Source organism: Dendropsophus ebraccatus, chromosome 4 (assembly GCF_027789765.1).
Source record: "Dendropsophus ebraccatus isolate aDenEbr1 chromosome 4, aDenEbr1.pat, whole genome shotgun sequence".
NCBI lineage: Eukaryota > Metazoa > Chordata > Amphibia > Anura > Hylidae > Dendropsophus > Dendropsophus ebraccatus.
Window position 1 is genome coordinate 18,069,168 of NC_091457.1, and position 16,240 is coordinate 18,085,407.

The window sequence follows — 16,240 nt, forward strand, 5'->3', positions numbered from 1 at the left end:
TATTAAAAGCTGAGCTCTGATTGGTTGCCATGGGTAACCGGTCCTGTAAAATGGGGTTGGGGGAGATTAATACTGGTGCACGGAGTGACAAGTGTGCCAGTATCATATGCCGATTAGTGAGTAGGCATGCTCAGTTGAGTGCTTTTTAAATATTCGTGCTACTGTACTGACAACGTGTCAGTACAGTAGCGCAAATATTTAAACTGTTTTGAAGCTCATTAGCAGGGGACACCTTGAGTCTCCCATTGATTTCAATGGGGTTCTTTACTCGAGTCGAGCTTGCTCAACATTAAAGCAAATATCTTAAATTACCACAAACGATGGACAATACAACAAACCCTCAATGACTTATAATGGGGTCTGTCAGGTTCCATCTCGTTGTTCGCCTGACTGTAACCATAGCATTGCATTCTGCTTCCATAAGTCTGATGATAGTGTGAACAGAGCCTTATCTGTCATCTGGGTTGCTACTTAAAGTGCTAATAAATGGCAGTGTAAACGTTCTTTCACGCCATGCCACCCACAGATATTTGCGACTACTTGCCCGGTCTGCAGCCATGATGAATTCCTCGAAATATAATAAATTTATGTTATAAGTGAGGTGCTGCACTGGGCAGTAGTTACACATGGAGTTACAGTATGGGTCCATAGCAGTCTATGGGTCCATATAACTCTATAATAGGGTTATATACCCTGTCAATAGCCGTCTCCATCACTACTCCTATAAGGAGTGAAGGAAATCTGCAGCTTTGGGGAAGGCTCCAGGTTTTCACACCTCCAGATTCTTCCATCTTGCTTAAGGCAAGCAGCTCCTTCTAGTATCAGGAAGGCTTTAAAACAAACACTTGTGGATTGTGTCTGCCCTGAATGAAATGCACACAGCCATAAACAGCCCAGCAATAGATTTTATTGTAGATTAGAAGGCTTGAAACAATCCAAGTGTATACTCCCCTGACAATCCACTATGTGTATATATATACAGTGCAATTCCCTTATTCCAACATCTAATAAGCCAGAGGACCTGAAAGTCCGGCAATGGGGAATCAATAGGGAAATTTCTCTGTTCGTGTTCATGTTAGGTTATATATGTTTCATGGCTATTCTTGCCTAACATATACTTCCTATAAGTCAATGGGGCGTAAACCTTTTTTGTAGGCAAAAGAAGCAGATATAACTGTGAGTAATAAGGCCAGCGATTAGCTGATGTATGTAAATTTTAACATACAGAAAATAATAGCCAACCACGTCTTTGTGTACGTTAAAAAATTCAAATTTTAATTTTTTTTTTATAATGTAAGTCAATGGAAAACGGATCCTGCAGTATGCCATAAAACAGCAGTCTTTTTGACATATACACATACGTTTAAACGTAAAGCAAAAACGTAGAGTGAACCTAGCCTTATAGGAGATGTGTGGCTGATGGAAGCCCTGGTGTAATAGTCTCAGTGATTGAGCACCGATCAACGTGACCTGCAGTCTAGTCAGACACGCCAATTGTTTGGGCGGAGAGCAGAGGAGCATAAGAAATCTCTTTGAATCGATGAGACAGGCGGAATTTCAACTGGCGTCCGCAGCGCAGGCTTCACTTGAAATTCCGCCTCTTTTGCTCAGTGTGAATGGACCCTTAAAGTGAGATTTCTATTTTTTTCTATGACCATATGATAATCTAAAATTGGGACTATAACAGGGTTCACCCAATCAGGGTCCCCCAACTAACATGCATCTATAATATTTGTCTAAGGGTACATGGGTACAACCGCCATCTCTGCACCCCCTATAGTTATACCCATGTCCAGTATACGTGATAATCTTGCACCACCATCTCCGCACCCCCTATAGTTATACCCATGTCCAGTATACGTGCTAATCTTGCACCACCATCTCCGCACCCCCTATTGTTATACCCATGTCCAGTATACATGATAATCTTGCACCACCATCTCCGCACCCCCTATAGTTATACCCATGTCCAGTATACGTGCTAATCTTGCACCACCATCTCCGCACCCCCTATAGTTATACCTATGTCCAGTATACGTGATAATCTTGCACCACCATCTCCGCACCCCCTATTGTTATACCCATGTCCAGTATACATGATAATCTTGCGTCACCATCTCCGCACCCCCTATAGTTATACCCATGTCCAGTATATGTGATAATCTTGCACCATCATCTCCGCACCCCCTATAGTCATACCCTTGTCCAGTATATGTGATAATCTTGTGCCACCATCTCTGCACCCCCTATAGTTATACCCATGTCCAGTATACATGATAATCTTGCACCACCATCTCCGCACTCCCTATGGTTATACCCATGTCCAGTATACGTGATAATCTTGTGCCACCATCTCCGCACCCCTCTAGTTATACCCATGTCCAGTATACATGATAATCTTGCACCACCATCTCCGCACCCCCTATATATATACCCATGTCCAGATTACGTGATAATCTTGCACCACCATCTCCGCACCCCCTATGGTTATACCCATGTCAAGTATACATTATAATCTTGCACCACCATCTCCGCACTCCTTATGGTTATACCCATGTCCATTATACGTTATAATCTTGCAACACCATCTCCACACCCCCTATAGTTATACCCATGTCCAGCTTACGTGATAATCTTGCACCACCATTTCTGCACCCCCTATGTTTATACCCATGTCCAGCTTACGTGATAATCTTGCACCACCATCTCCGCACCCCCTATGGTTATACCCATGTTAAGTATACGTGATAATCTTGCACCACCATCTCCGCACTCCTTATGGTTATACCCATGTCCAGTATACGTTATAATCTTGCAACACCATCTCTGCACCCTCTATAGTTATACCCATGTCCAGTATACGTGATAATCTTGCACCACCATTTCTGCACCCTATAGTTATACCTATGTCCAGTATATGTGATAATCTTGCACCACCATCTCCGCACCCCCTATGGTTATACCCATGTCAAGTATACATTATAATCTTGCACCACCATCTCTGCACCCCCTATAGTTATACCCATGTCCAGTACATGTGATGATCTTGCACCACCATCTCCGCACCCCCTATAGTTATACCCTTGTCCAGTATACGTGATAATCTAGCACCAGTTTTCACTGATCTATAATGAATGCACTGGTCATGAATGCACTCGCTCATTATAATGTATAGTAGCTGCCCAGCTTCAGATGGAGTGAGGTCTTCCTGCCTGTCTGAGTGCACTGACCCCCCATGTCTCGCAGACTCTTCCTCCTCTCTCTCTCTCCCCAGTGCAGTAACTGGTCTGTCAGCTTGTACTGGGATGAGCAGAGGTGGATATAAATATCGTGCTCAGAGCTAAAGTGCTATGGCTGAGCTGTGGGAAAAGATCAACACTTCAGACAAGTCTCCAGCAGCTAAAGACAAGTTGAGATCAAGTTCGAATAAACTTTGCTTGAGTCAACCCCCTTTTACTGAAGACTCCATGCAAGCTAAGAAAACCCCACCTCCTTTTCAGCTAAGCAGTTGGTTTCTTTGATCTAAGTATAAGTGGAGCTGGAGTTGAGGTATTTTTAGAGCAATTGACTCCTTAAACCACGTGTGCCAACGTTGATCAGGATGACTGTTCAATCGGCCCTTGTGCCAATCTTGCTCTTGGTGCTGGTTTCGGGCATGGTGCACTGTATGCCGTTACTGTCCCCCCAGCGAAACGACACGCTGGACCGACGTTGGGAGTCCCTATTTTCGAGGTCAATGTCCAGGATCCCCGGAGAGAGAAAAGAAACAAACCGGGAAAGTGACTATTTGCTGGGCATCAAGAGGCTGCGACGGCTTTACTGCAATGTGGGCATTGGATTTCATATTCAAGTGTTACCGGATGGCAGAATAAACGGGATGCACAACGAAAACCGATACAGTGAGTATTTTACCGCTTATCTAATTTTTTGGGAGATTTGGAAATTTGAGTTGTTAAAAACTAAATTCTCTCCGTCTGATTTTTCCTAAATTGTTTGTGAAATTTCGCCGGGCACCGGTTCTGGTTAATAGTTATAGTTAAGTGACAGGGAAGTGACACTTAATGCTGCGGCTGGATTGAGTTCTGCTTGTCTAGGCTGCAAGATTAGTGTCACTTAAATGTGATCTTGTCCATTCACTTGAAGTAAGCTGTGGAAGGGGGTCCTGGTGGTCTTGCATTTATTTGGATTTTTCCAAGAGGAACTAATAAAGGCTTAAGAAGCCGCCATAATCGCTCACTTGCCCTGTCACAGCCAGAATTCAGTAGACGTCAGGTGCTGTACATGACTGACAGGCAGAATTACGTCGGTGTAACATTCGTCACTTAAAGGCAAAGATTTTTAAGTCAACCAAACTGATACAGACACGTACCAAGATTACGAAAACTTTTACATCTTCTGTGTGCCGCCATATGGCGCTCTAGGAGAAAATACTTCCAGTATGGGATGATGCATGCTATGATTTCTTCTTTCGACCTGTATTCATAACAAATAGTAGAGATGAAATAAGGTGGTCTTCACATATTGATGGTATAGGTAATATTTAAAACTTCTATATATAGTTACTTCTATTATGGCCCCATATACTTCAGTTGGAGTCTATACATAGCTATACGTAGTCTGTGATCACAGACTTTAATAGAAGAATACACTAGGGCACTATTGTGGAACTTTTTCCATTGTTGAGAAGTTGTCGGGTTCTATGAAAGTCGCGTTATATAATATATTGAGTGACATAAGTTATCAAGCACCTGTTATAGTTACTGTACATTTTTCTCACTGTGATATATATATATATATATATATATATATATATATATATAAATATATATATATATAATTCATCAAAAATGCAAATGCAATGAAACACTGTAACGAATGACTATCCAGCAGAAAAAAGCATCTGGTAGTGACTTAACCCTTGCCCTCCAGCTCTATTCGATACTCAGCAGAAACAATAGGATTTGGGATAACACAGCATGATGACAAATGCCGATCAGTTAAGCCCTCTGTTTGCTACTGGACAATCTCAATGTGTGAAAATCTGAAAGGTTTCTGGTAGTTTGGGTGATAAGCAAGTGAGGATGATCAGCTCACATATGGGATCCATACGTAGATGTCATCCATATCTAGTCAGGATAAGGTCCATGATATAGAAGGAAGCGTGCACACAGCAATATCACTCACTGGAATAGTACAGGTCTATTAGAGGTAGTCATATGATGTCAGATATAGTCCAGTCAACTTTTATAGAAAGCAATATAATGGTAAATAATGGTAAAGTCCCGAGAAGACTACAATACATCACATATATTGTGATGGCTAACATGGTGCTATACTATAGATACGACAGAAAAAAAACCAAAAAAGTTAGGAACTGGCAGAAAAAGTTTGAAGGTGTTGGATACCGGGCTCCTAAGTTTTTGATTTAAAGGGGTATTCCTATCTCCAGGTGTTATGGATTGGGGATAACAAGTGGTGGGAATCTGACTGTTGGGATCCCCCACTGATCCAGAGAATGAGGAGAAATAGTCCCTGGAATGAATGGTCTCAGTGGGAATGAGAGAGAGAGAGATACCATATATATTACAAAAGGCAGATAGATTACAGTGTACTTTAAAGGGTAATTCTCAACCACAATTGTATTGTGTGTGTGTGTGTGTGTGTGTATTGTACACATGGACGCTGGTCATGGTTATACACAGGGAAGGAGCACAATGGTCAAAATTCATAATTTTAGTTCCATAGACATACTAGATTTTTCCATAGAGTATGATTGTACATGATCAAAATTATGTCTGTAGACCTTAAGCTTATGGGAGGATTTTGAGTCGAAGTGAAACAGACCCAGTCGGTTCTTAGCTCAGCATCAGTATTGTGGTGTCTTCTTCTATACTTAATGCATATATATATATATATATATATATATATATATATATATATATATATAGTATAATGGGGGGTAAGGGGGGTATGAAGCTTCCTATTTTGCCACCAATGGATCCATAATAACAAACACAACCTTTATATTTCAGGTTTGCTGGAAATCTCCCCTGTGGAAGTCGGAGTGGTGAGCCTATATGGAGTCAAAAGTGGGCTATTTGTTGCCATGAATGGAAAGGGAAAGCTATATGGATCAGTAAGTTCCTCCTTTCAATATAACTTTACATAAGGCTACAATTAGGACTTGGGGGTAGAACACGCTGTTACACGGGTTAGTAATACTGTGCGGTACATTTAATACGTAAGGGGAGTTATTCCAAGCTACCACTTGCATACTTGAAAGCACATGCCATTCCTAGCATTGTCAGCCCCGTCATTTAATGAATCTCCTCTGGTGGACGTGGATCAGATCCCTGAAAACCATTCATGCTGTAATGATATTTCCTCAGGGGCACAACGAAGAGTGGAGAGACGCCCACGGCTAATGGTGACCACATTGCCTTTCCTTTATGGGGAAACCATCCTGGTCACCTGTTGTGTTACCAAATAGCTGGCAACCTGTATAGCTACAAGCTACCGGCAGGCCTAACGTGTCACCTTTATTAGATTGTGCATCTTCCATAGGAATCATAGGAGTCTACAGTATGGATCTATAGAATATGTAACATTGACATGTGCAGGAACAGTATATAAGTTTGTGGTCTCAGCGCTTAGACTCTATCTGATTGTATATTATAGCTGGGTAAGCCAAGCACTGAACACTTCACCATTAGGCTTGGCGGTAAGACCAATTAATTACCGGAAATGGGGCGTATATATACAGTATATATATATATATATATATATATATATATATATATATATATATACACATAATGATCGATAACTATTGACAAGTAATGCTTTAAAAATATTCAATGAAACAGGCATCTGTTATTTTGGGCCATCAATTAACAATGGAATATTTAAAAAAAAAAAAATTGAATAACTACAATATAAATGACTATAGAGACATAAAACAGCTTTTCTTGGGGAAAAATTTTTTTGGCCACTTTATGCAGATTTTTGAGCCAAAGCCAGAAACAGATTCGAAAGGAACATAGAATATTACGTAGAGACGTCTACATCTCTGTCCTAAGCTTTGGCTCAAAAAAAAAAAATGAAAAAAAATGCAGGGCCCTTAAAACAATAACTAAAAAGCAAAAAAGTAAAAAACAAAAAATAACAGATTTTGATAGTATATAGGTTACATTCATCGTCCACCCAAAAAAGTTTCCATTTCATGACATTTTTTAAAAAATACAGTTAAAAAGCTAAAATTCTCCTCATTAATAATAAATATTGAAATTTTATAGAATATATAACAATAGAATAAAAATATCGGAGTAGAAGGTTAGCAAAGGAATTCATATCAAATCAAACCTAACCAGACATGATCTACCAGACATGATATAGATAGATAGATAGATAGATAGGAGATAGATAGATAGATAGATAGATAGATAGATAGATAGATAGATAGATAGGAGATAGATAGATAAATAGATAGATAGATAGATAGATAGATAGATAGATAGATAGATAGATAATAGAATGATAGATAGATAGATAGATAGATAGATAGATAGATAGATAGATAGGAGATAGATAGGTAGATAGATAGATAGATAGATAGATAGGATAGATAGATAGATAGATAGATAGATAGATAGATAGATAGATAGATAGATAGATAGATAATAGAATGATAGATAGATAGATAGATAGATAGATAGATAGATAGGTAGATAGAAGATAGATAGATAGATAGATAGATAGGAGATAGATAGATAGATGATAGATAGATAGATAGATAGATAGATAGATAGATAGATAGATAGAATGAGTTAATTTCAAAGGATCCGTTCCACAGTACTTACTCCTTTCAAGCCTTAAACAATACATGATGGCTTTGAACTTCTAGCACAATAGCTGGTGCTGGCCGTGTCTAGGACAACTACTGAGGGAGTCATTACGTGCTGAAATGGTCCAATAAGTGTTCGTCCCCACAAGAAAGTAGTAGTTATAGATTAAAACAGAAGAAGTCGATACATCTGTTCTTATCAGTATAAATGTCAAATTGTTTATAGACCATGCAGACCCCATAAGGGCTTTATAACCCCGAATCTGTTATTGTCGGTTTCCATTCCATTTTTTTTACTTTGGTGGAAAAATTATATATATATATATATATATGTATATATCTATATATATATTTTTTTTATTTTTTTATTTTTTTTCTACGCCAACAATTTTAACTATGATTTATAAGGCATGCCCCCCCTGGGAGATTAGGGATACTAAATCCCACTTTGGCCAATGACATGGGTTTGTTCTATGGACCACTATAAAGATTAGATTGAATGCAAATTCTGCCAAAATTTGTGGGATTTCCCAACAGTTATGTCTTCGGTATCTCATGCCTTTGGCCAACTTAAAGAGACAGCCCCACCAGTTTGGGTGCAGGTTTTGCTGCTTAGTTCTATTGAAGTGAATGGAGCTTAACCGCACCTGAACTGGAGACAAGAGTCATGTTGCCTCTGAAAGAAAGTGGCCATGTTTTTGTAGCACTGGATAACCCCTTTAAACTCGTCTATTTCCATGCTGGTAACAACTTGATGTGTGCTGGGAGCACATTGGGCATAGAGGAGTTGAGTGGACCTGTTAAACTGTTCGGGCTCTGTAATGTTCTCCGAACTTGAACACATTTGATTCTCTGCGGCTTCAGAAGTTAGTGGAGGGGAGGCCAGACATTTAAAGGACGTCCGTTATTTTAGACTTAAAATGACGGAAGTCATTTTAAACGGAGCTGAAAAAACGTTGTGTGAACATAGCCTATGGGCCCTATTACACCAACAGATTATCTGACAGATTTTTTTAAGCCAAAGCCAGGAATGGATTTGAAAACAGGACAAATCTCAGTCTTTCCTTCGTTACCTGATCTCTGTTTATAGTCCATTCCTGGCTTTGACTCAAAGAAATCTGTCAGATAATCTGCTGGTGTAATAGGGCCCTATGGCTGTATGCATGTTTTCTAGGACTCCATAGAGCTGCAATTTCTGCAGCCGTGGAGACTCAAATCCCGAAATAGGAGAACACTGACAAACCCGAAGAGTTTGACAGGTCCGCCCAACACTACGTAAGGGTAGAGAAGGGTATGTCAGGAACAACGTGAGGGTAGAGAAGGGTATGCTGGGAAGAGGTAGTGGGAAATTAGAATATGCTGAGAGCAACTTGGGATAGAGGAGGGTATGCTGGGAATAGCTAGAAGGTATGCTAGGAACAACCTGATAGAGGGGAGGTATGCTGGAAACATATTGAGACCAAGGGTATGTTGGGAACTAATTGGGAGCAGAGAAGGGTATGCTGGGAACCAAATGAGGGCAGAGAAGGGTATGCTGTAACTAATTGAGGACAGAGAAGGGTATGCTGGTAACATATTGAGGACAGAGAAGGGTATGCTGGTAACATATTGAGGACAGAGAAGGCTATGCTGGTAACATATTGAGGACAGAGAAGGGTTTGCTGGTAACATATTGAGGACAGAGAAGGGTATGCTGGTAACATATTGAGGACAGAGAAGGGTATGCTGGGAACATATTGAGGGCAGAGAAGGGTATGCTGGTAACATATTGAGGACAGAGAAGGGTATGCTGGTAACATATTGAGGACAGAGAAGGGTATGCTGATAACATATTGAGGGCAGAGAAGGGTATGCTGGGAACATATTGAGGGCAGAGAAGGGTATGCTGGGAACATATTGAGGACAGAGAAGGGTATGCTGGTGACATATTGAGGACAGAGAAGGGTTTGCTGGTAACATATTGAGGACAGAGAAGGGTATGCTGGTGACATATTGAGGACAGAGAAGGGTTTGCTGGTGACATATTAAGGACAGAGAAGGGTATGCTGGGAACATATTAAGGGAACAGAAGGATATGCTGGGAACATGTTAGGGGAACAGAAGGCTATGCTGGTAACATATTGAGGACAGAGAAGGCTATGCTGGTAACATATTGAGGACAGAGAAGGGTATGCTGGGAACATATTGAGGGCACAGGAGGTTATGCTGGGAATTAAGGGTAGAGAAGGGTATGCTGGGAACATATTGAGAAAAGGTATGCTGGGAACTAATTGGGAGCAGAAAATGGTATGTTGGTAACTAATTGAGGACAGAGAAGTCTATGCTGGTAACATATTGAGGACCGAGAAGGGTATGCTGGTAACATATTAAGGACAGAGAAAGGTATGCTGGTAACATATTGAGGGCAGAGAAGGGTATGCTGGGAACATATTGAGGGCAGAGAAGGGTATGCTGGGAACATATTGAGGGCAGAGAAGGGTATGCTGGGAACATATTGAGGGCAGAGAAGGGTATGCTGGGAACATATTGAGGGCAGAGAAGGGTATGCTGGGAACATATTGAGGGCAGAGAAGGGTATGCTGGGAACATATTGAGGGCAGAGAAGGGTATGCTGGGAACATATTGAGGGCAGAGAAGGGTATGCTGGTAACATATTGAGGGCAGAGAAGGGTATGCTGGGAACATATTGAGGGCAGAGAAGGGTATGCTGGTAACATATTGAGGGCAGAGAAGGGTATGCTGGTAACTAATTGAGGGCAGAGAAGGGTATGCTGGCGACATATTGAGGGCAGAGAAGGGTATGCTGGTAACTAATTGGGAGCAGAGAAGGGTATGCTGGGAACATATTGAGGGCAGAGAAGGGTATGCTGGGAACATATTGAGGGCAGAGAAGGGTATGCTGGGAACATATTAAGGACAGAGAAGGGTATGCTGGCGACATATTGAGGGCAGAGAAGGGTATGCTGGGAACATATTGAGGGCAGAGAAGGGTATGCTGGCAACATATTGAGGGCAGAGAAGGGTATGCTGGCAACATATTGAGGGCAGAGAAGGGTATGCTGGCAACATATTGAGGGCAGAGAAGGGTATGCTGGGAACATATTGAGGGCAGAGAAGGGTATGCTGGGAACATATTGAGGGCAGAGAAGGGTATGCTGGGAACATATTGAGGGCAGAGAAGGGTATGCTGGGAACATATTGAGGGCAGAGAAGGGTATGCTGGGAACATATTGAGGGCAGAGAAGGGTATGCTGGGAACATACTGAGGGCAGAGAAGGGTATGCTGGGAACATATTGAGGGCAGAGAAGGGTATGCTGGGAACATACTGAGGGCAGAGAAGGGTATGCTGGGAACATACTGAGGGCAGAGAAGGGTATGCTGGGAACATATTGAGGGCAGAGAAGGGTATGCTGGGAACATATTGAGGGCAGAGAAGGGTATGCTGGGAACATATTGAGGGCAGAGAAGGGTATGCTGGCAACATATTGAGGGCAGAGAAGGGTATGCTGGGAACATATTGAGGGCAGAGAAGGGTATGCTGGGAACATATTGAGGGCAGAGAAGGGAATGCTGGGAACATATTGAGGGCAGAGAAGTTAAAAATTGGAGACTGGCATGTTACTCAACTATCCATCCCCTGACCAACTCAAAAACATTCACGGTGCTCTATACAACGCTCTGCGTTTGAATACCAGTGACTGAAGAAGTTGGAAAACATGGATACAACCTACAACTGTATCCATGTTTTCTCAGGCTCCCTAGGGCTGCATCCCACTTCTTCAGCCACCGGTATTTGAATGCTGAATGATCAGACCCAACCATGCTCAAGTCCAACCAATCCCTAGTGAATACCAATAATGGATGTTTGAAGACCGGTGGGCTGACCCCAACTTACCTGCAGTGTCTGGCCCGTACCATTATTTTACCTAACCATTCCTCCTCTTATCCCCTTCCAGAAACATTTCACCGACGAATGCAAATTCAAGGAGACACTTCTTCCAAATAACTACAACGCCTATGAATCAAGACGGTACCCCGGAATGTACATAGCCCTAAGCAAAAACGGGAGGACAAAAAAGGGGAACAGAGTTTCTCCGACAATGACACTGACGCATTTCCTGCCTCGGATATGACGGCATCCGACCTTTAGAAGTCCTTGGAAAGGAACGTCTGAACTTAAGATCTCCTTGGGAAAGGGCTACGGGGGAGAAGGGGAAAGAACTATGTGCACTTTCAAAAAGTTTTCAAGTGAGAGCTGTTGTAAAATATTTAATTTAATAATTTAAAGTCTGTATATAAGGTCCAGGAAGATTTAATTTATAGCTGACTACTTTTGTATTTACTGTAATATTTTATTCCTTTTTTTTTTTTTTTTTCGTTTGGAGGGGTAAGGGGGTTGGGAGGGGAGGGTAATACATAGTCTATTAACTCATAAGCTGCTGAATGGGCCTACAATGTGTTGCTATGCAATGTACTGTGAGTCGCGGCAGTATTGGTGCCATTGTTGAGCTGCTATTCACTACTCCAGGTTTTTTTTTTACTGTTTACAAGCCGTACACATAAGGTCGGTGTGTGTACGTATCTCTTGGCTATAGCAGATAAGATGAAACAAGTGTTAGGCTGAAGCTACCAATAATGTTTCCTCCGACTCAGTTACTATTAAACTGAGAGCCGTGTCAGTTTACGTCTTATAGAAGGTGCAGGGCAAGAGGACGACTCCATGAAATCTGTTTTTAGATCTGTCGCTGCTGAACTCTGAACTTCTCCAGCAGTCAATCTTTAGCCGTGTCTCCAAGGAGCACATGTCTTTTAACCCCTTTGTTGGCTAGCACTTAGCAACCCTGTCGATATATCTGCTCCGTAAACTTTTTAGGGAACGTATTTCTCACTTTTTTGGTGCTATTGTATGTATTGGACTTGACGGAAGTCTTAATCGATGACGTATTCTTACAAAAACTTCATAGATGTAAAAACTTGCGGTCCTTCTTAAAAAAAAAAAATTTGGATACTGGGGCGCAAATCAAAAGATCTTGGCCGCAAAAAAAAGCCCAAAATTTCCATAGCTTAGGTATAATGGCTATCAATGATATGGTTACGTCGTCCATGAATATGGTTACGTCTATGAATCGTAGCTAGGCTTTCCTCCACTGGGGCAAAAATTTTGAATGTTTGCTCCTTCACCAAGACCTCGGGCAATATCCCACCTTAGTTACGCTAGGGATGTAGAATACAATAAGACGTAAAGCTACTTCTTCAGAATGTGGGGAAAGGAGACAATGCTTCCGATTGGACGTTACCTGTACGTTATGGATCTGATGATGTCACCTGTCTCAAGTTTGATGATGTCACTGGTGTTTGTGGAGGACTAAAAGGAGGATCACTGCTGATTTCTTATGTTCATTCCCGTCAAAATGTTAAACGTCTACCTCACTCTCTTGCCGGAGGACTTATAACTCTTGTAACCGTGCCCAGGTCCTCAATTTTTCCATATGTGGCCAAATGTACTCTAGGTAGAGGCCAGGGCTGTCTATTTCAGCCTTGTCACATTTCAGCTATCTTTACCCTGCGACTTACTTTTAGTAAGGATAATCATGGTAAAAATATTTGCAGGCAGCTGTCGGTCTGCGCTATATGGTCATCAAGTAACCTTATATTTTTCATTATATACTTTGCAAATGTACAGCCCGTTGGGGACATTGGGGACAGGGGGGGGAGGGGGAGCGTTCATAAAACCGATACCGGGACGAAAATACTTTCTTAAATCCCTCAATCCAGGATCGGTTTGGTTTATGGACTGAAATATTGTATATCACTGATCTCTATAACAGGATATATACCGATGTGATACTTTTATTGCCAAATTCTTACATACATTCCTTATTAACTCTTCCCTTCGATCATCCAACATCCAGTTTCTGACATTGCTGCTTAAAGAATCAGGTGATTTTATTTTATTTTTTATTATTTTATGTAGATATCTACTAATATGTTTCCTATATGCACGGCTTCATGCTTTTTTTTCATACATAATTTTTTTTTTACATTTTTAGATGCATCATTCTGCTATTTTTGATGCAGAAATTTATTGCATTGAAAATTTTTGGAAAAAAAAAAAAAAGTGTGAACCTACATTGTGTGTTGATAAATTAGATCCCAATGTACTAATATTACTCTCTATATAAACTGGGTCGGGTATATGTTACAATTGTCATGCTGCAATGGTGGATAAAGCCAATCTTTGCAGGTCGGTACTGTTTCTTAGCAATGCAACTACGGTATTAACCCTTCAAGATAAAGCAGTTTACAATGCTCTGTGATTTGTCTGTAGTTTTATACAGGTGTTCTTCAATATGGTGATGTATGTGCTGTGCACAACACAATGCATAATAAAGAATATATGTTTCCATTGCATGTGTGTATTCCTTCTATAAGATTAAAGCATTCCTTACAAGGGGCAGAAATGAGACCCCCTTTGCCCTCCCCATCCATAAAGCTGTGCAGTTTTAGGTTAGATGCTATCAGGTCCGCCTTGTAAACATTGTGTAAACTACACGTGTATATGCAAACTAGATTGCATCCTGTTCTTTGTTTCTGTGGGAAGTGTTAATGGACGAGTTTTTAAGTGTCTCCCAGATGTAATACCTACTATGAGGGGAGTCAGAATTTCACAGCCCGTAACTACTTACTACAAAGAAAATTGCAAAAAAAAGTTTTTTTTTTAAAGAATTTTATTACACTCAAAAACCACTACCAATAAACTAAAAAAAAAAAAAATAATAAATAACCATGGCGGCTTATACCTTGGAATAGGCCAACAAGACCACCATTAAGTGAATTTGAGATATGGAAATATTAATAATATTCTTCTCAATGTTCGTAGTCTTCGGTATTCCTTTATCCATTATAGGACGCACCCATGCTGTACTACTTATTATAGTCAGCTCAATGTATGGTCATAGTCTGAGGATAGGGTGGATTTCATCAATAAAGTTTGGCTTAGATTATGCGCAATTTCAAAAACGCCAAGATTTTTGCATCAAAACATGGAAAAAGTGAGGTCTTTTCTCTTTCATGCGGTTCGTTGCTGAATGACCCAATGATGTCAATGTGAATTTCAGGACCCCTCCTCAACAACAGCACATAGGTGCTTCTTTGCCTTAAGGTCCCCATACACATTCAGTACCTGATGGCCGCACACTTGTTCAGCTGTCAGGTATCTCTCCCGTTCTTCCTATACACAGGAGCATTCAGCAAGGCGGAGCGCTACTGTGTTCTCTATGGGGAGGGGAGGGTTAAGTCATAGCTAGAGAACTCTGGCTGTAGCTTATCTCTACCAGAACAAAGAAGTCAGGTGGTGATTCATGCCCGACCCCCATCTTCAGGAGAGAAGTTATCCAGCATTAAGACCCTATTCCACGGAACGATTATTGTTAATAAGCTCGCTGCAACGACCACTCGTTAACTATAATCGTTCTGTGGAATGGCTATAAACGAGCGAACAACAACTGCAAAATCATTGGTGAGTCATTCAAAATAGTTTTTCGGCATGTTGAAAAAAAATTTCTGGTCTTGGAAAGATAATTCGCTAATCGGTTCGTAAATTTAGAAATCTTTCAGTCGTTCGTAAAAAGGTTTAAAAAAAGTAGGTGTGTCGTATGGTCATGATCACCACGGCGAACGTTTTAAACGACCATGTAACGACCGCAAAATAATCGTTACACTACATATATCGTTCAAGTGTGTTATGTATTATCGTTCGCTAAAAAAATCGCTTAGTGATCGTTAACGAGCGGTCGTTGGACGATAATTGTTCCGTGGAATAGGGGCTTTAGAAAAAACATGGCTTCTTTCTTGCAAAAACAGTACCATCCCTGATTGTGTGTGGTATTACAATCCAGCTCCATTCAATTCAATGGAACTGAGCTGCAAAACCCACAGCCAAACTGAGGACAAGAATGATGCTGTTTCTGGGAGCAAGCGGCCATGGTTTTCTAATCCTGGATAACCCCTTTAAAGGCATTATCCCCTTAAAAACATCCAAATAGGTGCTAGATGTAGGATTGCTTTGGCAAGTGTATCCCTAGCAACTAGTCCTGTCAGTATCTTGACAGCAGTCACTACATGGACACTCTATTTCTTATCAGGGGGAGATTTATCAAATTTATCAAACAGCGGAGCAGTTGCCCATAGCAACCAACAAGATTCAAACTTTAATTAAAAAAAAAAAAATTAAAGCTGGGATCTGATTGGTTGCTATGACAACTTCTCCTCTGCCCAAGGTTTCTCCCTCTAAGGACTTATTATTAAAATTAAAATAAGAAGAAGCCATCAGGATGTATCCTCTGGGTAGAAGCCATAGGCTGTATCCATGTTTTCCTGGCAGCCCATCCAACTTC

The 16,240-nt window shown here is 40.9% G+C and overlaps 1 protein-coding gene across 1 annotated transcript; it reads left to right on the forward strand.

Annotated features, from left to right (window-relative positions):
• The first annotated feature begins 3,601 nt into the window (after positions 1-3,601).
• On the forward strand, positions 3,602-12,164 carry FGF4 (fibroblast growth factor 4). The gene is made up of 3 exons (XM_069968134.1): positions 3,602-3,899; positions 6,033-6,136; positions 11,801-12,164. Exons 1-3 carry the CDS (start codon positions 3,602-3,604, stop codon positions 11,975-11,977), a joined length of 579 nt encoding a protein of 192 aa, XP_069824235.1. The 3' UTR covers positions 11,978-12,164.
• Positions 12,165-16,240: the final 4,076 nt, after the last annotated feature.

Excerpts from the sequence above, each read along its gene's own strand:
- FGF4 (XM_069968134.1), top strand. The coding sequence starts at position 3,602 with ATGACTGTTCAATCGGCCCTTGTGCCAATCTTGCTCTTGGTGCTGGTT. Across the intron at positions 3,900-6,032 it reads GCACAACGAAAACCGATACA|GTTTGCTGGAAATCTCCCCT; the intron begins GTGAGTATTTTA and ends TTTATATTTCAG. Across the intron at positions 6,137-11,800 it reads AGGGAAAGCTATATGGATCA|AAACATTTCACCGACGAATG; the intron begins GTAAGTTCCTCC and ends ATCCCCTTCCAG.